General features: G+C 32.8%; 1 protein-coding gene across 1 annotated transcript in view; it reads right to left on the bottom strand.

Moving 5' to 3' along the window:
- The window catches only part of LOC124354242 (NFX1-type zinc finger-containing protein 1-like), a 54,245-nt gene that overhangs the window by 3,649 nt on the left and 26,955 nt on the right, over positions 1–23,641 (bottom strand). The window contains exons 6-12 of the mRNA XM_046804553.1: positions 23,152–23,413; positions 20,612–20,816; positions 15,829–16,144; positions 13,758–14,099; positions 6,161–6,389; positions 4,916–5,090; positions 273–384 (exon numbers count right to left, since the gene is read on the bottom strand). Coding sequence (XP_046660509.1) covers positions 273–384; positions 4,916–5,090; positions 6,161–6,389; positions 13,758–14,099; positions 15,829–16,144; positions 20,612–20,816; positions 23,152–23,413 — 1,641 coding nt within the window. The remainder of the gene's footprint in view (positions 1–272; positions 385–4,915; positions 5,091–6,160; positions 6,390–13,757; positions 14,100–15,828; positions 16,145–20,611; positions 20,817–23,151; positions 23,414–23,641) is intronic.

Below are 23,641 nucleotides of genomic sequence, written 5' to 3'. Positions count from 1 at the left end.
TGACAAGTTTTTAAATTATGGATGTCAATATTCAATTTTAAATCATTGGGGTTTAATTTTAAAACATGTTTTTTTCAACTGTAGGGTAAATGTTTTTGAGTCTGTTAAATCTGTTTTGTGGTTTTACATAATGGTTTGTTTCTATATTAGCATATGTTTTATACCAAAAAGTGTATTGACAATGCCTATTTCATTGTAAATATAGATCTTAATAATAAAGATCTTATGTGTTAATATAATCATCCTGTCTAAGAACGTTTAAGTAGAAGTACCTGACACGGAGGGCATGGCTCACCACAGACTCGTTTACAGCTTCCATGACTACAGCGATAGATGCAGGCGCTGTAGCACGGAGGGCACTTCTCCTTGCACATGTGTGTACATCTGCAAACATTGGATCCATTGCAATTTAGAATAGAATAGAATAGAATAGCTTTATTTCTCTCAAAACATCACTAATTACATTTTGTGAATATGTAAAATAAATGAACTTAAAAATATAACACAAATATTTTCTAAGTTATGTGAAGAGAGAGAGCCCTCACATGGGCTAAGCCTGTGTGTGAGGGCTGAGTTGAAATCAATAAACAATATATATATAAAATACAAATAAACAAAAGTTACTGAAATTGAATACAAAATAAATTAAAATTAATAATTCATTACTATAGATTAGAGTGTGTCTCAACCGAATATAGTATTTAATACAATCAAGGAAAGAAATATTGAAATTGATCAATATAGACTAATTGTACATACTCTAAGCAATATTGGATTGACTCACACACTCATTTATTCTCCTAACACCCCTCCCCCTTGCAAAAACAACTCATTCAAATACACACGCACCGTACACACACACGCACACACACACACGCACAACACACACACACACACACAACACACACACACACACACACACACACACACACCACTCGTGCAATACTAACTAAATTCCTTTTTTTTATTTATCCTTTGTATAAAACCCCACACATGCTAGCACACTCACGCATATCCACACAAACCAACAATTTTCTTTTTTTTTTTACGGTGTTTTGTTAGTTAAATCAATCAAACTTAAACATTCAAGGTCTTTTAAAGAAAAGGAAAACGACTCAGCTATTGTTAAAAATTGTATACAGACGTAGATATGGCACTAGTATTTTCCCTTCCTGTTTCTACTAACCATTTGCATACTTTGTTTTTATACAGTTGAAAACTAATATTTTCAATATTTCTTAGCTCATCAGGAATATTTTGGAAGAGTACGTGAGCTATATAATATGAGTTTGTTGTGTTGATTGTTTTGTAGATTTTTGGTGTGTATATACCTATACTACTTTGAAAAACGTGTAGAATACCTATGGTTTACTGATTCTAAAAACTGAAATTTGTTTTTAAAAGCGTATAACATTAGTTGTTTTACATAAAGTTGTCTGGACATCAAGCACTTTAAACTCAGAGTACAACAAATCTGAAGGATATCGGATTGGTTTCTTTAACGCGGCTTTAATTATAGATTTTTTGAGTTATTTGATAATTGGTTGAATTTTTGAAAGAAAGGCCCCTCCCCAAGAAATTATTCCGTATTGTATAATTGATTGAACGTAAGCATAATAAACAGTTTTAAATTTGGGAAAAATTTAGAATACGAGATAAGTTAGAAAACATAAAAATACACTTGCGCAACCTGCTATTAATATATTGAACATGTCTCCTCCAACTTAGCCTATTGTCAAAAATAACCCCTAAATATTTATATTCCCTCACCTCTTCTAAGGGCTTGCATCTACATGGAACTCCAGTGCCCTGAACACATGTATGTAACGTTAAAACCATATCCACTGGGTCACTGATAGCCCGAAGTGAAACAGCCATGTGTTTAGTTTTTGATACATTAACCGTCAGAAACGGTTTTTTGGTCAAACCACTGTTTTAACAACACGGAGTCCTCTCTCTGCATTTAGGTAAGTTTCATCCCAATTATTCCCCTTCAAAAACTAGCGCAGTATCATCAGCATATAAGTAAATACTACAGTTATCTAGTTCAACTTTTGCTTAAATTATTTATATAAATTAAAAACAAAAGAGGTCCTAAGGTACTTCCTTGAATAACTCCGAAATCAATATTCTTTAGATCACTTTTCTGCCCCGTTTATAGATACCACCTGCTGTCTGTTAGAAAGATAGCTTTTAAACCAACTTAGGCTCTTACCTTTAATACCAACAAACTCTAGTTTTTTAATTAAAATGTCCCTGTCTAAAGAATCAAAAGCCTTAGCTAAATTCAATAAATACCATTAGAGAGCGCTTGTTTTATGTTAAGATTATCATGCAGCTTATGGGTCAGTCTGAGAAATACGTCATTGACGGTCAGATCACCTCTGAAGCCAAATTGGTTTTCAGATATAATTTTATAGATATATTTTCATTCACTAGTAACTCCAATATTAAATGAGAATATTACAAATCTCATTGGTCTATGACCTCGGCAACATCAAATACAATTATTCATGTTCATTGGAAAATGTTTTTGAACTCATCACCCCTATCTAGTAAAAACAGTAAATCCTGCGATACACAGTACCCAGCTCTGCTATATTTGGTATCTCCGATATCCAGTCTGGTGATAAAATGTTTTTGAACTCATCACCCCTATCTAGTAAAAACAGTAAATCCTGCAATACACAGTACCCAGCTCTGCTATATTTGGTATCCCCGATATCCGGTCTGGTGATAAAATGTTTTTGAACTCATCACCCCTATCTAGTAAAAACAGTAAATCCTGCGATACACAGTACCCAGCTCTGCTATATTTGGTATCTCCGATATCCAGTCTGGTGATAAAATGTTTTTGAACTCATCACCCCTATCTAGTAAAAACAGTAAATCCTGCAATACACAGTACCCAGCTGTGCTATATTTGGTATCTCCGATATCCAGTCTGGTGATAAAATGTTTTTGAACTCATCACCCCTATCTAGTAAAAACAGTAAATCCTGCGATACACAGTACCCAGCTCTGCTATATTTGGTATCTCCGATATCCAGTCTGGTGATAAAATGTTTTTGAACTCATCACCCCTATCTAGTAAAAACAGTAAATCCTGCAATACACAGTACCCAGCTGTGCTATATTTGGTATCTCCGATATCCAGTCTGGTGATAAAATGTTTTTGAACTCATCACCCCTATCTAGTAAAAACAGTAAATCCTGCGATACACAGTACCCAGCTCTGCTATATTTGGTATCTCCGATATCCAGTCTGGTGATAAAATGTTTTTGAACTCATCACCCCTATCTAGTAAAAACAGTAAATCCTGCGATACACAGTACCCAGCTCTGCTATATTTGGTATCTCCGATATCCAGTCTGGTGATACAACGTTTTTGAACTCATCACCCCTATCTAGTAAAAACAGTAAATCCTGCAATACACAGTACCCAGCTCTGCTATATTTGGTATCTCCGATATCCAGTCTGGTGATAAAATGTTTTTGAACTCATCACCCCTATCTAGTAAAAACAGTAAATCCTGCGATACACAGTACCCAGCTCTGCTATATTTGGTATCTCCGATATCCAGTCTGGTGATAAAATGTTTTTGAACTCATCACCCCTATCTAGTAAAAACAGTAAATCCTGCGATACACAGTACCCAGCTCTGCTATATTTGGTATCTCCGATATCCAGTCTGGTGATAAAATAATTTTGAACTCATCACCCCTATCTAGTAAAAACAGTAAATCCTGCGATACACAGTACCCAGCTCTGCTATATTTGGTATCTCCGATATCCAGTCTGGTGATAAAATGTTTTTGAACTCATCACCCCTATCTAGTAAAAACAGTAAATCCTGCGATACACAGTACCCAGCTCTGCTATATTTGGTATCTCCGATATCCAGTCTGGTGATAAAATGTTTTTGAACTCATCACCCCTATCTAGTAAAAACAGTAAATCCTGCGATACACAGTACCCAGCTCTGCTATATTTGGTATCTCCGATATCCAGTCTGGTGATAAAACGTTTTTGAACTCATCACCCCTATCTAGTAAAAACAGTAAATCCTGCGATACACAGTACCCAGCTCTGCTATATTTGGTATCTCCGATATCCAGTCTGGTGATAAAACGTTTTGTAACTGTGAACTTGGTGAGCAAGGAATATGACATGGGAAAGAGCTTGATCACTTTCTTCGCGTGTTGTTCAGTGCAGCAGGAGTGGAAAAGAGGGATGGGGCTTTGTTTTTGCCCTTACAATGACAATGCTATTTTTAGAAACAATGATCTTGTGTGATACACTGTTGTTGTGTCAGCCTTCTAATGTGCATTGGGACATAATGTAATTGGTGGTATAGTTACTTTTATTTCTTTAAGTCAAGATCTAAATTTTAAATCTCAACATCATACAAAAAATTTCACTTTTCGAAGATAATTATTTTATTTAAAACTTTTTTAATTTTGAGTTTTATTTTACATATGTAACCACAATAACTAAAAAATATCAATTGCATTGATTTAGTTATAAAGTTAAAAGGGAATAAACATTTGCTGTATCATAAATCAGTAACTGGGCAGTCATTATTTTAACACTTTCAAAACTGAGTAGTGGCAACAAAAATTAAACTGCAACATAGGTGGGGATTGGTTATAAATAATTAATGTTCTTCATATAACAATTCCATATCTGGTTTTAATGATATCCAACCTACCATGTGACCACATTAAGCCAGATGACAGATTTTATTGTATAAACATTTTAAATTTTATCTAAGCTTTAAATCCACTAAATTGCAAAAATATAAAACAGCATAAAATAACATTTTTATTGTTATAACAATACAAAATCAGACACTACAGTTTAAATTTTCTATTACAAACCAGTGCAGGTTTACAGTGAAAGAACACACTTACGGGTGACTGCAAGGGAGAATCCTCTGGCAGGGTTGGTTACATTCAGCGTGTATGCCTGTTTTTGAACAATTGCTGCAAATACCAGGACACTGGTGACCACAAGTCAACAAAACTCCACACGCTGCCTTGCAATATCCAGAAAGGTAAGATTTGTAAAGAGCAGGATCATCTTGAGCTGCAAGAACCACACAGTTGTTAGTGTAATAACAAAGTTCAATAACAGGCTATATTAATATATATTATATCACTAGCAGTTTCAGTTCTGCGGCTTCACAAAATCGAAGGAAATTTGTAGTAATGACTTTTATTATGTCATATAATGGAGCCCTATGGCTTTTTTCAAATAGAAGTAAGCAGGTAATTACTCATTTTAGTACATATGGTTAAAAGATTAAAAACTAAATAAAATTTTTTATAGGTTTATATTTTAGGCTTGGCGTGTATAGCAGCTTATATTTCTGGTTCAAATCAATTACATTTCTGACACCAAAGTTGAGTTTGCCTGCTTTAATGCCACAATCAAGGAAAAATATTAATATAAATGTCTCGAAAAACTATTTCATTAAAAAACCATCCACTTTTGCCCCTTGTAAATTACTTCCGGTCTTAGATATTTCTAGTGTCATAAGTTGACTTTGCCTTATTGTCAGATGAAGAACATATACGATTGTACATACGTATGACTGAGAAAACCTATGTTAACGGCCTTTTTATCAATGGACAGAGGCATAAAAATGATTATTCCATCAGTTGAAATTCACTTCCAGACTAATGTATTTGCGGTGCCACAGTTGAATTTGCCTTCTTGCTCCAATAAAAAAAAAAAAACATACAATATTGGTTTTCAAAATCTATGTTGGTTAAAAAAGTGCCCTTCAGTTAGATGTGTAGATTAACACCTAAGTACGCTTTATTTCAACTATAGAAAATCTGCACATTTCAGTTATTTCAGCAATAAACGTGTTTTGAGTCAACATCAAAATTTAAAAAATATAATTATAAAAATCTCTTTAAATATACCGGTACTTTTTCTAGTAGTTTTCACTGAACATAAAATAAGAACTAGTTATTAACTAGTAACTAACTCTATATGAAGAAGATATTTGTTTTCGTTTGTTATCTATACTGTATTGACTTTTCTACACTTTAATAATTGACATGTATTCTAATCTTGACGATTATGAATAAAGAATTTCTGAATCTGAATCTTATAAAGTGGCAAAAATCATTAAAAGATATACCAACCAGTATTTTTGAGATAACATGGAGCAACAACTGTATTGTGACCACACTGAAGTTCAGATGTGAATTCGACAAGGATGTTACACTTCACACTACATTTCTGACCACAGGTGGAAGAACATTTGTGACCACAAGTTAGTAAAAGTTCGCAGGGTTGGTCACAGGTTATGTTCTTCTTCTTTGTACCACATCGGTACTGTACTGTGTGACCACATGATAATTTCTTCTGCAACTGTAACAGAAAAATACAAACATCTAAATTATATCTAAACATACTAAAATAATCTAAAAATATACTTTTCTTATTTAATCAAAAGATGAATTGTCTGCGATTTTAGATAGAATTTTATGTCTGGTGAAATAAATTGTACTGGCACAAAATGTCTTACACTTATAGTAAAACACCATAAAATAATCCTAGCAAATCTTACTCAATACTGACTATTGTCAACTAAAACACTTTTTCTAGTACCCTCCATTTTATTTTCGCTGAGCTTCAGCGAAGCCTATACTCATAGGGTAGAAAGTTTCTTTTCTCTCTGTCTATCTGTATGTACTCACAATATCTCGAAAACGAAATGACCTGTAAACAATATTTTGCTTCATTTATATATGAGGAACATTGCATTTGATGTTAGTGCATATCACTTCATGCATTGGGATTTGGCTGATTGTTAGTGGATATTTTTACATTAGTCTTATGGGTAAGCTTTATTACAATGAGAATACAGCAAAATAAACAAGGTGGGAGTATGCAACACCTAGGGTCATAACAGGCTCTGCTGAAATCTATAGTTCAACATTTCAAATCTATAGCTCATTTAACCCTTAGCACACCGTAGACGGAATAATCCGTGATGTTGTTAGGTCTTATAACGCCAAAGACGAAATAATCTGCTGATCGATAAAAATATATTTTATTACTGTTTTGAAGTTTATAAGCTCAATATATAAGCCACAATACTAAGTAATGTACTGGCTTGACCAAATAATCCAGTTGCAGCTGTCAGCTGGCCGCAGTAGGTAAACAATAAATTGTTTTGTTGCCGGCAGCTGTTCTCCCATTCCCGTCTGTACGCCGATGACGATACTATCCGCCATTACAGACTGTCAGAGGGGCACGCATTGTGCCTTTGGGAAGTGTTCTTGCGTTGTCATTCCTTATACAAACAGTTATAAAAAGTTACTGTTACCATGTTTTCGGTGTTATAATTGTTATAATCAAGTTTTTATTGTTTCTTTTCTGTTGTGTAATTATGGCTCATCACCCAGACGATTCTGATTATGATGATTTTGTTGCTAAAGTTTTGAATGCTACGTATTCTAGTGCTTATAATGATGTAGATGAAGATGATATTAGTGATATTCTTTTAAACAATTATACTGATAGTGACGATAATGATGATGTTTTCATATTTTTCATCACATATATTTGATTACTCTGTAACCTGAATTTGATTTTTATTGATAAATTAGATTGTTATGAAAAAAAATGTGATTATTTTAATGCAAGTATTAAATTATTGTAAAATGTATTTTTTGTGTGTTATTATCATTAGGAATGAATAAAAAAATTTGCTTTAAGGAATTTTCATTTTCATTTTTTCACCTTAAATGAGCGTAATCTAAAGAAATGCTAAATTTATATCGGCGTTCAAAGGGTTAATGTAACATGTCTCAATGAGATTGTTAGTAAAATACAGGGTGTATTCATGGATCGCTCTTTCGTCAGCATTGTACACCTGGTCCGGACCAAGTTTCAAATCACTAAAATCCTTTAGAAAGTTTTGTTCGTAAGGCTCAACTGCTGGTTCACAAAAAAATATAGTAATAAAAGAGAAATAAAATGCTGATTCCAATATTTCAAACCACAAATAAAATCATAGTACGCAATGAACAACACAATAAGCAAAAAAATAAAATCACCAAAATATCTCACAAACTTCCTCTACTATAAGTATTACTACAGGAGCAGGACATCAGAGAACAGGAGCCCTCAAATCTGACCGGTTTTCGCAAAAGCCTCGGGCTTTGAGGACACAAAATTAAAGTAAGGGAGGTGCAAAGGTCCTTTTAGAACTAAGTGCGGGGACAAACTGTCCTTTTCCCTCAGGAAAAAAAAACATAAGTACACTATTCAAAAACAGAAGAACAATGCTGTTAAATACACTGTTGTTATAAGTTGGGATGAAGTACTTTGTTACAATCAGTTGAAAAAATAATTTTAAAACAGTGTTTTGTAGTAGGAATAAATGCTAGTAAATATACTTCCATGGTTATTTGGAGCACTGGTAAAGTTAAATATAACAAGATAGGAAGTTCAGTTAACATCTGTCATGTAACAGGCTTCGCTGAGGTTGGTTGCAAAATTTCAAGTCAATAACTCATTTTATTCGGTTACATATGTTTGGTTCTACATTACATGTTAAAATGTCATAAGATTCTACTCAGTGAGTTAACAAATTTATTTATTCTATAATTTTTACTTATGACATCTGTTATGTTTACCCATTAGAACAATAACCAAATTTTAGCTAATGTTCAACCAAATCTAATGGAGTGACATGCATTGTCATAGAAATCAATGTTGCTTATATAGAGATGAAGCATCAGGATCACAAATTGACAGGGGACTACTGGGGGACCGGAGTGGTGCAGTGCTGGACTGACACAGGGCCGGAATATAGAGGGACTACTGTACTTTATTCCAATTTTCATGTTGCAATGTTTCTCGATACTTTTCATACTAAAAATTATCAGTTTTATTTTTAAAAATTCAGTGTACTTGCTTCTAAGAAACTGCTAAATAAAAGGCTAATTAGTTATGTAAAAGATTAACAAATATGTTCTCTGATTACTCGTTGTAATGTGTACGAATCGAACATAGCTATAACGTGTTTCTATTACACTTAGTATATAAAATCCAACATTACACAACCGAGGTAACCAAGTAACATCATGCTTTGTAAATAATTTTTAACTTGAAGTTCATATTTTGTATTTGTCTATAATCGTTCATCGCCGAGCGTTTGCTACGTCTACGCGCAATGCATGTAGTTGACATCAACCACTCAGCCGTGGTAAAAAAACACACAATAAAATTACTAATTTCATGTCTCAAAATTTGTGTAGTTGTATACGCAGTAAATACATACTCATTAAAACTGCATGTCGAATTGTATGACAATATGTTTTATCAGGAATAATTTGGTTTGAAATTTAAAAACCTTTAAATTTAAAATGGTACATATTATTTAAGTAATACAAAGACATGCCTATATTTTCACGTAAAATATATGTAATGTATATGTATCCTGGAAACCAATATTAGAATCTGTAAATTCTAGGTTCAAGGTGGAGGATGTGTCTTTTAGTTGTTAAGATATAGCAATTTTTCCAAGCCTTTGTTATTCTCACTAATACAGCGTCATTTTATTGAAATTTGTTTGTGTTATCAGGCGGTCTCCAAAAGGATAAATATTCGCTTACATTACAGTTGATTATGTAGAGCACAAAATAATGTGTTCCCAGCTTGACTGGGAAGTACGGAAAATTTTTAGTGGTAACCCCCCTCACTATGTCATCTTAGATACACCTATGGATCCGGGTGTGTGAGTTGAGGGTATAGACACTACTGATATTGTCTGAGCACATTCTATGGTGGAGTAGTCGCTCCAGCAAATCCTTATCGTGTACTTAAGTTTTACATTTATATTGTTGTCCGGTTGACAAATTCTTACTTAATTCATTGAAAGTTTTAGATCCGAATCATACTTTGGATGTTTCAATTACATCTTCACAGTGACGAAATGATATAGTGTTCTTTTTAAATTACATGTTTCCAGACATGTGTTAGTGCTTTATGTTTTGCTTTTATCCACGATTTATTGATCAATCCAGGATTAACCAGGGAAACAACAAGCCAGAAATAAGTGTTCTCTCTGCATCTTTTATGGAATGATCAATATCATTTTGGTTAATTACTACAACATCTATGTGCATAACAGGGTACCAAATAGGAGATAGGTTCTTTTACAAGAAGACAGATTGCAAAGGAACTAAGCTATGAGCTTCTTCGGCCTTGGACGCAACGTCATTTGCAAATGCCCAACTTAAACAAACCTCTTTAGCAAACCATTGTGATAATTCAAGCAGAAGAACCAGCAGCTCATTCAATCCCCAACCAACAGCGCACAAATTTTGCAGCTTCTGTCCTTCAAAAAACACTCTGATGACAACCCACTTCTGCAAGCGTTTTTCTTGAGTGATGTGTTTGGAGCATCAAGGACAATTATGCAAGGAATGCACAATGTAACATGCGTTAATAAACTTGGTGCCTAGCATCACATTTAAAAGTTTTGTAACTGATAAAGCTCATTTTTGTAAATAACAAATGTTATAATATTTACATTTATAACAAATTAATAAAAATTAATTTTTAAAGTAATCTCACATGAGAAGCCTTATCAGTAATGTAAGTTATCTGAGCCTTACTAATCTAGGGTTAAACAGAATCAAGATGTCAGATGCTACTAAAAAGAGGGAAGCAACAAACAATGAACAGGGCACATACAAAACAATTGCATGTGTAAAACAGGCTACATGCAAAAAAACATCTTCATTTTACAGGTGCTTTCACTTGAGCTCTCCTCTTGTGCTCGTTCTAAACTGGTTTGCACTAAACTCCAGCTTGGAAGTCAGATTAACATACTCAAAAAAAGCAAATTTTACATTAACCATTAAGAGCGGTGTACCTATTTGTCTGTAACATCAGAATTGTGCTAATCACTGTATACAGCAATATCCATATTTTCATTTTTTGTTTATTCTGTAAGTTGCAAAAATGCTGCAAATGTATAGAAAAGTGTCAATTTATTGACTTTTTAAGCACACTGTAATTTTGCAATGCACCAAAATAAATTAATATCCAGTGCTATTCTTTGATTGTAGTTTCATCTGACGATACATGGTGCGAAATGCAGATATATGCATGTTTAGAATGTGGCAACCAATACCAGTAGAGCTTTATTTTTAAAAAAAGAAATGTTTCTGTTTATTATACCTTCTTACAATAAATATAAAATAAAGTAAACTTTGGCATAGACCATATTTTTTAAATCTTTAAATGCATGCAATTTGTATCCAGGCCAAATTTTGTCAGTGCTTAAAGAGTTAACTGATGTGGTACCCAATGCACGAAATTAAGTGATTTTTAACTAGTTTTATTAGACTTAGATGATACTAAACTTTCCACGAAATCTGCAAATAGTTTTCCCTCCTCCCCCACCCAATTGCACCTTTTTCTACATACACATAAATAAGAGAAAATATAGTAAATAATTTAATGGTATGTAAATATAATAATAGGCTATATACGAACACATACTACAATCACTATGCAAAATACATTTAACAAAATTAGTCACACTTTTTACTAATAATTTTTTTTTGTGTAGACTAACCTAAATCCTAGAGAAGCTAATTTCGAGTGCCTTCCATGCTCACATGCAAAGATTTTTGTCAAACTTAATTTAATACCAATATTTAGTTTCTCAATGCATTAAATGATTTGATTTCCTCATTGGTGTCATCACTCTCCGTCTTCATGGCCTCAAAATACTGCTATGAAAAGATCCACTTTATTAGAATAATCGTAAATGTTGTAAAACATAAAAGATTCCTTATGTTTATGCTGATTAAGAATATATATATATATATATATATATATATATATATATATATATATATATATATATATCTTACACTAGACATTACACAGTGTAAATACATATCAACTCATAATTACTCTTGGTTGTACAGCTACAGTACCGCTCAAATCAATTGGAACACACATGGAATTTCACTCTTTTCATCATGCGAAATTTGGCATCACTGCTATAGTACTTTTATTTTGTTTTACTACAACCTAATCTCATAAACAATTAGTGCACATCTGATTCTTTGTGTTGTACAAATTTTCAGTGAAGTATTCATAGTTTTTATTATTGTTGCAAGTTTGTGTGTTTGTTTAACAAACTTATTTTAGTTTTACAATAACTCAATTGATATACACCACAGCTATAAAACGTAGCAAGATTATTACGCTATCTACATCAGTATGGAAGTATGTCTCAGAGAAGATAGCTGAAGAATGTAAGGTAGGCCCAGCTACTGTTAACCGAATTCTTAAGCAATTTAATGAGACTGGCTCCTTTTCTGCTAACAGAATAGGAAATTGTGGTCATAAAAGAAAAACCACACCTCAAACTGATCGCCAATTAATTAGCAACAGTAAGATCAACCCCCCGGTTGTCGGCTATAGATTTAGCATGAGAAATTAAAAAAGTGGTACTTTTAAAAGAAGGTTGGCAGAAGTAGGGTGAAAATATTACTGACCAAAGAAAAAGCAGCTTCTTACTGTGGCAATGAAGAAGAACCGCTTGCAGTGCTACAACCTACAATAAGTTCTCTGTTAAACAGTGGAAAAAGTCCTTTTCACTGATGAAACACATTTTTTTTTGTTCAGGGACACAAAGTTAACTTTGTCCGTAGAAGTGGGGATGAAGCTGAGACATCAGCTCACATCCTTCAACAATCCAAACATCTAACTAAAAAAAACGTTTTGGGGCTGTATGTCCTATAATGGTCCAGGACCATTAGTTCCAGTTGAAGGTATGATGAACTCAGACAAATATATTACTTTATTAAAAGGAAGAGTTGTCCCACTGCTTTTGTAAATGTTACCAGAAGCCAGTGGGATTTTTCTACAAGACTTGGCTCCATGCCATTCATCTAAAAAAAATGCAAGGAATTTTTTTCTGAGAACGAAGTAAAAGTTCTGGAATGGCCTGGTAATTCACCTGATTTAAACCCAATCAAAAATCTATGGATTATTTATAAAAAAAGGATTGCTAAAGAAGATTGTACAACAAAAACATCCATGATTTCCGCTGTAATCAAAATATGGTTCCATGATGATAAAAAATAAATGCAAAATAACTCATAGAATCGATCCCAAAACTATGTGAAGAGATTATAAAACACAAAGGACATATTAATTATTAGGGAGCTGTTTGTATTTTTTGTGGTCAATAAATTGTGTTTCATTTAAGAATCGTAGTCATTTACCTCGTATTCTAATTAATTTGACCGGTACTGTTTGTAGCTTTACAAATGTTTTATTTAGTAGCTGCTCTTTTGCTAGGTTATGAAAGTGCTATGTTTACTTTACTATATATTATAATTAATTCATCTGGAATTTAAACATTTACCGAGCTCTATTTAAATGGCATTAAAAATCCAAAACCAGTTGGTTTGAGCCATAATGTTAAACATTATAGAAAATAACAAAAGGCGTTCCTTCACAGTGAGCTTTATTAAATGACAACTTAAACATTTAAATTACTAGTTTGTGCTATTTTTTATCTACTTTGAGTTTTTCATTACTTGCTACTAGCTCTAACAACTTATTTCCTATAAATCTGGATTCTATAAGTTTTACTGTAGAGTTTCTCATGTGAAAGATGTTTAAAAATACTTGTCATATTTTGATTTGTTAAATATTATATCAAATTAAATAAATGCAAGAAAAAGTACTTACAAGTTCAGTACACTTGCACAACTCACAGCACAACTTCTGGCACTTGTGCCCACAAGGGAGAACCCTCGAGCACTTCATCTCACACAAAAACAAATCTCCAGAAGGTTGATAGCACTGCGTCGAAGCATTATAATCCACCATGTCTGAGAACTCAAAGCCAGGCAGATTTGTTTCGTTATACAAAGAACAAGGTATTTCTTTGATATGGCCACAGGTCAGTGTTTTTTCTCTCATTCGAGAGCATTTCAAAGCCACTTTTTTGGCCTCAGGGAATATGTTTTTGCATTCTGTGCTAGCCAAATGCCCACAATCCAGAAATGTCTCCACCTTAACCATACAATCCTGGAAAAGCAAAGAAATCACGCAATTAGTAATGATAATTCCATTCTAAAGTAAAAAAATATATGCCTACTTTTTATAAGTTGGGATGAAAATATTGTTTTTCAAGTAAACTAGGCAACTTTGTACAATTACTTATCTTATTTATACATAATGTAATGATTCAAAATTATAAAGAAGAACTCCATTACATTCTAAGCATTATGATAAAAAAAACCTGATTCACATGTGTTTGATACAGTGATCCCCAAGAAACTCTTCAAGCAAGCCTTATGAAATAAAATTAAAAACTAATCAACTTTGAAAAATAAACTATATCAGCAAGTCAAAGGTTTGATCAAGTTTGATAGCAAAATTAAACAGTTGATAAAAGTTTGATCTAAAAATATCCCATCAATGAAATTTTTAACAAACTTGATATTTATTTACTTGGTACTTAACACTTTATAATGTTTAATAAATTACATCATTTAAACACACTTAAAATTAACATAATACAGATACAAAGAAAAGTGACCAATAGCAAATGGCGATCGTCACGGCAGAAACAAAAAGGGGGCAATAAAAAGGAAGGGGGACAGGAATGGGCCCTTTTTTATTATTATTATTGTTGTTGGTTCATGCTAGATGAACTTCTTAAAACCATGCTGTGACTCAGCATTGGTTAATTACAAATATCTAATCCGTTTGATATTTTTGGCATCAAAAAACCACCTCTGGTCAGTCGTAGGTGGTTGGTAGACGAATGCAGACGTATTGCGACCTGTATTCTGTAGTTCAGTTTTAATGATTAGTGTTTTCTATAGTTTTTTATAAGGTGCATGTTTTAGAATTAGTGAAGTTGACACACAACATGATGGTTGTGATTCTTGATTTAGGCGTGTCACAACACATTGGTATGATTTGTTTATTTTAACCTAGTTTGTAATTATATATTAGGTTAGTTATTTACCTGAAGAAGAGATCAGATTGCAGATCTCGAAACGTAGTGTTACTGATTTTTTGTTTCACTGAACAATGACAAATGTCCGGAAAATTCCTGTTTACTTCACAATCCTTCCATCATCAAAAATAAACTTCAAACAAAGAATTCCTCCTCTGTTGATTAATTTTAATAGTAGGAACGAAATATTCTACTTTAGTGTTCATTTCAATTTCTATACGTTATGAACAAGGAGATGTAAGAGTACAGGAAAGATATGCTTGCTCTTCCTATCCTACCTTTTACTAAAACTTGGTAAATTGTTTGTTTTTTTTTTTGTAATTTATCACAGAGAACCTTAAGTTTAATTCAGCTCCAGCCCCAATCCCCTATCTAAATAAATGTATTAGAAAGGATCAATAATAGAGTATTAAATGTAGAGTATTAAACATTTCATTGAACCCTATTCAATAGTGAGAACGTAAATTGGAAACATTTTTAAAACAATTTTACAAGTTTAAAATTATGAACACCTGTCCTAGAACACAATAGATGAAATGAGTAAGTAGAGTGAAGGAAACAGGAAAGGAAGGAGTAAGTAACATCATAGGTATTCTAACATCATAATTTCGTATCACTTTACTATCTGCCACATGTTATAAAGCTCTTTTCTGATAAAAACAAAATATAAACTTTATTTTATGAAGTAATCATATGAGTTTTTTCATCATATCCTCGAGAAAGTCTGTATTGCGACAGAGGAAAACAATATAGGTAATAGAGGAACACAAAGGGTTTTCAAACACTTACCGTTCTACATTCAATTCCCACATGGCACTTGAACCCACAAGGATGTGAACAGGGCAGTAATTTACCACAGATCATTTTGCATCTTTTTCTTTGATTTGCCTCATTGACAGTTTCCCCACAATATCTTGTGTTTTCGTGGCCACAGGTGGGCATGACATAGGGTACGTCTACTCTACACATTAACTTGCCAGGGTCACTGCTGCACGCTGCTTTCATGACGTGGCCACATTGCAACTGATGATCTACAAGCTTCATGCAGGGAGGGCAAGCTTTTCCGCATATGTCCAAGCAGATGTGGTTCCTTCGGCAGACTATTCTATAGATATAAAGCCAAATTAGTCTAAATCATTAATCCTGGGTCATGTATACATTCAAAATACTATCTTTTAGTGCAGAATTATCAAGTGTGGACGGTTTTTTTCCTTCGTATAACTCATAATTTTGATAGATTACAATCTGAGTGCACTAAGTGGTGTCTTTTATATTATAATCTCTATTTTTTAGTAAACCATGCAAATATATATTATGTTACAATATATTATATTGCATTATAAGTTTCACAAACCAAAATTAACTAATGCACACATTGTGTATTTAATACAGTTTTATAATTATAAAGCAATTGTCCATCATTATATTTAAAATTTTGTATAATGTTAACTTGTATATAATAAATAAAAGAAAGTCGTGTTAGTTACACTATTTATAAGTCAAGAACGGCTGAACCGATTTGGCTGAAAATTGGTAGGGAGGTAGCTAAGAACTGGGAGAAGGACATAGGATACTTTTATCCCGTTCCCGATTCAGGATTCATCCCCACTGGTCTCTAAAAGTTACAGAAATGCCCGTAAGAAATGCATTGCAGCAAACATATGTTATTAAGTGAAAGAGCCTTTTCAAATTTAATCAGCTGTTCTTTGTAAACATATATAATGCGACAAAAGAAATATATGTTTTTATCATTTAATTACTTTTTAAAATTTCTTTACACTTATAGTTTGAAAGCATAGAGTAAGCTTAAGAGAAACAGCAAATTTTTGTTTCAAACTGTTTCTGCAATCACTGTTAAACATAGACTTTACTATCCAGATAATACAATTCAAATTTGATGTAAAAATTCACCTTTAACTGCATTATTTATCTAATATAAACCATGCTCGTATATAATAAATAAAAAAGTTTAACTTATATTTTTTTGCTATTACACATATTTATAACAATTTTTTACTCTAATCAATTTAACAATAACTGTATTGTATAACCCTATCCGGGCCAGGAGGCAATATATTGCCGCCATAGATTGTGTCTGAAAAGTGCCAGGCGGCAAAATATTGCTGTCGGTGACATATGCGAAAAGCGCCAGGCGGCAATATTATTGCCTCCTTGATATTCGTCGTTTTCTTAAATAAATACGACGTCAAATGATTAAAGTTTTATGTTTTTTTATTCTCTGGTATATTTGTAGATAATTAATATGAATATCATTTTTATTTTGGAGGTCTATGCATTTTTATTTTGTAAATGTCATGTGACTCGATCTTTCGTTGTTTATTCTTTTTGCTTCAGTGTAATTGTAATTATTGTACGCTGGATTCTTCTTCATTATTTTACTTTGTTAGTTGTAAATATTAGTAGTTTTAATTGTTACGTGCTTAGATATTGTGTGTAGTTGTTACAATGACTGACAATTTGCATCTCACAGGAGTGAAATTGTAAATAGCACATTTGTAAATAGAAAAATTGTAAATAAATTTCAAATAAAATTTTGTAAATATTTCTTGGTAAATAATTTTATTTAACAGTATTGAAATTGTTTATGGATCCTACAATCATCTGTATACCGGTACATCCATATGTATAATCCGCTTCCTTTCTAAATGCATAATATAATAAAATAGCTTCCCACATTAAAATTATTTTTCCATTTTTAGTTATTTGCAAAAAAATTTAATAAATAAAAATTGTTTATGTAATCTATTAAAACATTTTTTTATTTTAAACTACTTAAAACTACATCTATATATTTTGTTGTATATATATCGAATTTCTGAATAACATAATGGATTAATGATGGTTTTGAACGCTCCTCTCCATGCTATGATTTCATACTGTAAAATAGACTAAACATTTGCAAAATAAACAGTTTTTAATTCATTATAATTTAAAATTTACCCTAACTGGTAAAACATGTATATCATTTTTCTAAGTTTAGGTTTTAAATAATTAATGTGCGGTCCCCATCTAAGTTATTAATGGGTTTCTAAAATATTTATTAATGGGTTTTTAAATTTTTTTGTTACAATTTAATTATTTTTTGCAATTTAGAAAGTTGTATATTTTTGTATCAAGATATTTAAGGTAAACTGATGAACAACTTAAGTGAATACTCACAGTACCAGTATTATTACTTAATAAAGCATTTATAACTTTTTAAATTTTAAAACTGATAGAAAATTAGACTAAATTTCATGAATTTTAATGTTTTAATAATAGTAAAAATATTGTTTTTACTATAAAAAAATAGCATAACCACATTTAAAAAGCTCCTCAAGGCAAATATTCTAAATTATTTTCCTAGTCTTCCCAATGTGCCTAAGGACTATATGAACCATATAACATTCTACGAGGTGTGTTCAGAAAGTAAGTACCGTTTCATTCTACTGCCACCGTAGCACTGTAATCAGTGATCCGTGCATGTGTACTAGTCATCCTTGTTCACTCGCTATCGACTCAAGCCATTTTAGTCTTTTTACATTGTGTTTTCATTTTTCTCTGAACATTTAAAATGTTTAAGGCAATTAGTGATCCCGCCGATTGTGAAATTCGTTCTGTAATGAGATTTTTGAAAACAAGGAGTGTGAAACCAGCTGAAAGTCATCGTCAACAACAAGATGTTTATGGGGAAGACGTGATGAGTGAAGGAACGGTAAGAAAGTGGGTTAGAATATTCAATGGCGGTCGAACAAATGTGCATAATGAGAATAAGAGTGGTCGGCCTTTTTTCGTCACCTATGATCTGGTAAGGGCAGTTGATGAAAAAATCAAAGAGAAGAGACATTTCAATATGACAATGCTATCTAACGATTTCCAACAAATTTCACACACTTTTGCACAAAATTGTTACAGACCGCTTGGGTTATTGCAGGATGTGTTCCCAATGGGTTTCAATTATGCTCACTGACGTGCACAAAACAAAGAGCCTCAGAAGTGCTTTGACTTTTCTCACACGGTACAGTGATGATTGTGAGGAGTTTTTAAACAAAATCGTGACAAGTTATAAAACTTGGGTCTGTCATGTCACACCAGAATTCAAACAGCAGTCAATGGAGTGGAGACACATACAATCCCCATAGAAACAAAAATTCAAGACGACAATGTCTGCACAAAAATGCATGTACACTGTCTTTTGGAATCTGAAAGGTGTTTTGCTGATTGATTTTCTCCCAAGAGGTGAAACCATTAATGTGGCAAGGTATTGTGAAATCTTAAAAAAACAAAGGCGGGCTATTCAAAATAAATGGAGAGAAATGCTCAGTAACGGAATTGTGTTGCTCTATGACAATGACTGGCTCCATACCGCTGGTGAGTCAAACAATGGTTCAACAATTTCGTTGGGAGTAGTTTGATCACCTGCCATACAGCCCGGACTTGACACCGTCTGACTACCACTTGTTCCTGTACATGAAACACGAGCTAGGCGGCCAATGCTTTGAAACCGACAATGAAGTGAAAACTGCCATGGAGTCGTGGCTACATTTATTGACGGGAACCTTCTATGGGAAGGGTATAGACAAATTGACACCACTATGACAAGTGTTTGAACATCGGTGGAAACTATGTCAAAAATAGTTTAAGGTTTGGGCTTTCATGTAAAAATAAAATTGTGTTGAAAAAATTATTTTACTTGTATTTTTAACGGTATTAACTTTTTGAACACGCCTTGTATAAAAGTTATACTGACATATTCCAAGACAGTTTGTTATTGTTAATCGATTTATTTTTATATTGAGTAACTTCAATTTTCTTTGAATGACTTTATTACAATAAAATATGTTTACTATTCAAAATGTCAAGAAACTTTCAGATCTTACTGGTGTTTTATCTCAATTAAATAAGGAAGTGTTTATGATAATGGGTCACTATATTAAATAGTCCTTTTTAGTATGATATTAATTTAAAAATGGATAATCATGTTTTTTATTTGGGTATGCTACTTTTTATGGTAGCATGGCCTATTGAATCAGGGCTGTAAAATGCTTCATATTACAATTGCAAATATTAATTACTTATCATTGCTGTAGTAATCAATTGTTCATGAGATCTAATCAATTTTGAGTAAGATATAAGCTGTAAGTTATTTTGAGTAGGCTATTTCAACTTCACAGACTTGTCCAACACTCAGGCTCAGAATCAAGATAGGTGTTGTGACAGGCAGCTATGGCAAGTGTGTGTGTGTGTGTGTGTGTGTGTGTGTGTGTGTGTGTGTGTGTGTGTGGGCACGCGTACGCGGGTGTTATAACATCACTCTGCTGTGAGATAACAGTTCTAAGCTGCATGCATAGCTCAATGCTCGTGCTTCTATTGTTTAGCCGCTGTATAATACATACATCAAGGGATTTCAAATGGAGGCAGCTTACAACGTTGGATAGTTTGTCTTCTCAGACATTTCCATAATCAAGAGTATTACTAATCAAATAGGCAAATTATGTAGAAATTACTATCAAAATACTTATTTTGGCTAAATATATACAAATTTAGTTTATAATTTGGCATATCAACTGACCTTTCACATTTGACCTTGCACATATACTCATCCTTGTGGTCGGTATCTCTGGGGTGACAATGGAACTTGCACAAATGGCCACACTTCAACTTTGCCTTGCACATTCTCTGGCAACCTCCCTCTGGCTTGTCATCAAATGCAGTAGCTTTCATAGCAGCAGAGATTGTCTCCGGGTGGTTTTGACAGTACAAGCTCAGTGAATTGCCTGTAAAAAACAAATATTATTAACACTATCAATATCATGACTGTAAATCAGGAGGAAGCAAAAGACACAGGAAAATAAAATGAGAGGTAAGGAAACTGGAGGAAATATTACTGTTTATTATTCAATTCAATTCAAAACTTCTTTATTCATAAGACAGTTCAGGTATTGTACATAGAATAGTGTCACAATTATTGTGTCACATATTGTACAGAGTTATAGAATAATACAAAATATAGTGCCAGTTATCAAACATAAAAGTAGTCTTAATCTATGGTAATAATGTATTAACTGTAGATAATTTATTTTTAAATTGTTAGTTAGCTTTTTATTTAGTTAATATTGTCTTATTTATTTATATGTTAAGTGTATCAAAATATCAAAGTTTTTTTTTTGCTAATGTAACTATATTAAATGTGACTAATTAAGTTAAAGAAAGTTAAGCAAGTATTATACATGGCTCAAAAAACTCTTACAGGCTATAGAGGGCTCTTTTTATTAAATACTGCTTCAGAAGGACTTTAAATGTATTTAAATGTGGCTCTGATTGAATACTAGAAGGCAGATTATTATGTGTTATTTTAGTTGAAAAACCTAAATGAATAGGTTTCAATCATTTATTTTCTAGTTGTCAAGTTTAGTTTCTTACACTGACTGGGATGGTACTTGAAGAAAGTGTGAAGTACAAAACCTTCAACTGAGTTGAACATTATAAATGAAATCTTGTCTTCAACTAACTGCCATTTTAAATATAATTTACAAATGTTATGGTCAAATATAAACATAAATTCTCACTCCCATTATTTTGTTTTAATAACGAGTAACTTTGAAAGCTTTGAAAGTTTCTAAACCGAGCTGAGCTTTATGCCCTTCCCTGCCACAATCTAGTGTACATTTTTATATATTAAACAATTTGGAGTGCAAATGCAAAACAGTAGGATTCAGAACATTACACAAGTAGGAAGAACTCTCGTACAGAGTTTGCCATAAATATACTACTCACAAAACCAAATTGATGTTGACTAAAATTGTAGTTAAAGTTTGTGGCGGAGCCACGGTGAGTCCAAAAGGGACAAGGTACAAATGACGTCATAAGTAGGAAGGGCGGGGGTTATAGCGATAAAGTCAGGAGTCGGGGACAAGCTCTTGAGGCATGCAGGTCGCGGACGGATGAGTACCTTCGTTTAAGATTGTAGTAACTTATTAATACCATGTTCTAATTCACTTTAATTAGGGGTAGAGTCCCGGGGGTGAGGTGTTAGGAGGGAAAAATTAGTTTTAACAATGTAGTTGACAATTATTCAGTTCAAAATTAGCAGGCCATGTGGAATCGGCAGGAATCAGCCAGCACTAAATTAGTTACACGATGATTATTATTCTCAATTATTCGTAGGTCCTCATTAAAGCTGGGTGTGATTTGAATTAGGAATTTAGTTTAGGGAAACAGCTCTGGAGTAGAATTAACTATTTTTCGAACTAATAAATAAGTATTTGGCCAGCATTAAGTCTTCCAGTCCTGAAGGGACACGATGTCGACGCGAATTGTTGTATAAAATTACATATCGGCATTACTATTTGTAACCGCAGGTTACAAAGTGGTAGCAAGAGCGTTAACAATTTTCAACCTTAACAAAAAAACAAATTTATTTTAAATTTCAACTTTAAAATTCGCACAAGCAAGCCAAACTCCAGAGCCACAAACCTGTCGTGACAAACTTTTGTCCAAACAGGAAAATGTGAAGCACATGGTCTACCGCGGTCAATCATTACTCATAACAATTTCATAAAATATTTTTAAAGTCCAAAGAGTTTTTCCTTTTTGAAATTACGAAATTTACCAGCAGTATATTTGCCCACGGGAATTTAAGGAATATAGTCTGTTACAAAAATATTTTACAAAAGTAAAACTCATCACTCCTCAACACCCACCCCATTTTAGTGATTGATATTTTTATTAAACTTCAGATTTTGTGAATAAATATTTAGTATCTATAGATGTCCTAATTGTACTTCTGTACAGCCTTCTAGTAGTGCATGAGACAAAAGAGTAATTAATTATACAATGCCTGTTTGTTGTCTGCAATATATTAATACAACCAAGTAAATAAATATTTAAAAAAATGTAAAAAAACTTATAAAAATGCAAAAATGTAAAAAAATAAATAAAAGGTTTTAAAATGTTTAAAACAAATATCTACAAGTTTTAGTTTCTGATTTTATTAAATATTTTTGAAAAGAATGCCAGCAATGATATAGGGTTGCATATTTGCTCCTTGCTCAAACAATGCCACAGCAACACAAAAATGGCCTATAACTTTAATGACAGCGTTTTACTAACCTAAAGCTTTGTGTTCAAGTAGTCTGTCCCGCACTTTGGGCCAAATGTGACTGCTTTCTGCAAGCAACTCCATGTTACCGATGATGAAGAGCCCGTCCCTGGCCCGTGAGAGGGCAACACAAACTCGGTTCTCAATCTTCAGGAAACCAATACTTTTGTGATTATTGCTACGAACTAGTGACAGGATGATGATCTTGTTTTCTTCTCCTTGAAAGTCGTCTACAGTGGAAATCCTTAATTTTCCAGGTAACCTATCTTTTATCTGAAAAATCAAAAATCACTTTTATACAAAAAATATTTTAACAAAAGCTAGAATGGTGTATATATAATTTAATTCTATATCATTAAATTACAGTCTTCTCGTGGCAGGTTTATGCGATCTATGAATGAACAGTGAGTATGTTTGCTGTTTAATTAACACTTGCTGTCATCATTTGACATGTCAATCCCAGTGCATGTATAGTAGCTAGCTATTAGTGAGTGGGCATTT

Source organism: Homalodisca vitripennis, chromosome 2 (genome assembly GCF_021130785.1).
Source record: "Homalodisca vitripennis isolate AUS2020 chromosome 2, UT_GWSS_2.1, whole genome shotgun sequence".
Taxonomy (NCBI): domain Eukaryota; kingdom Metazoa; phylum Arthropoda; class Insecta; order Hemiptera; family Cicadellidae; genus Homalodisca; species Homalodisca vitripennis.
Note: the sequence above shows the minus strand (reverse complement) of the source record. Positions and strands in the feature narration are given on the sequence as shown.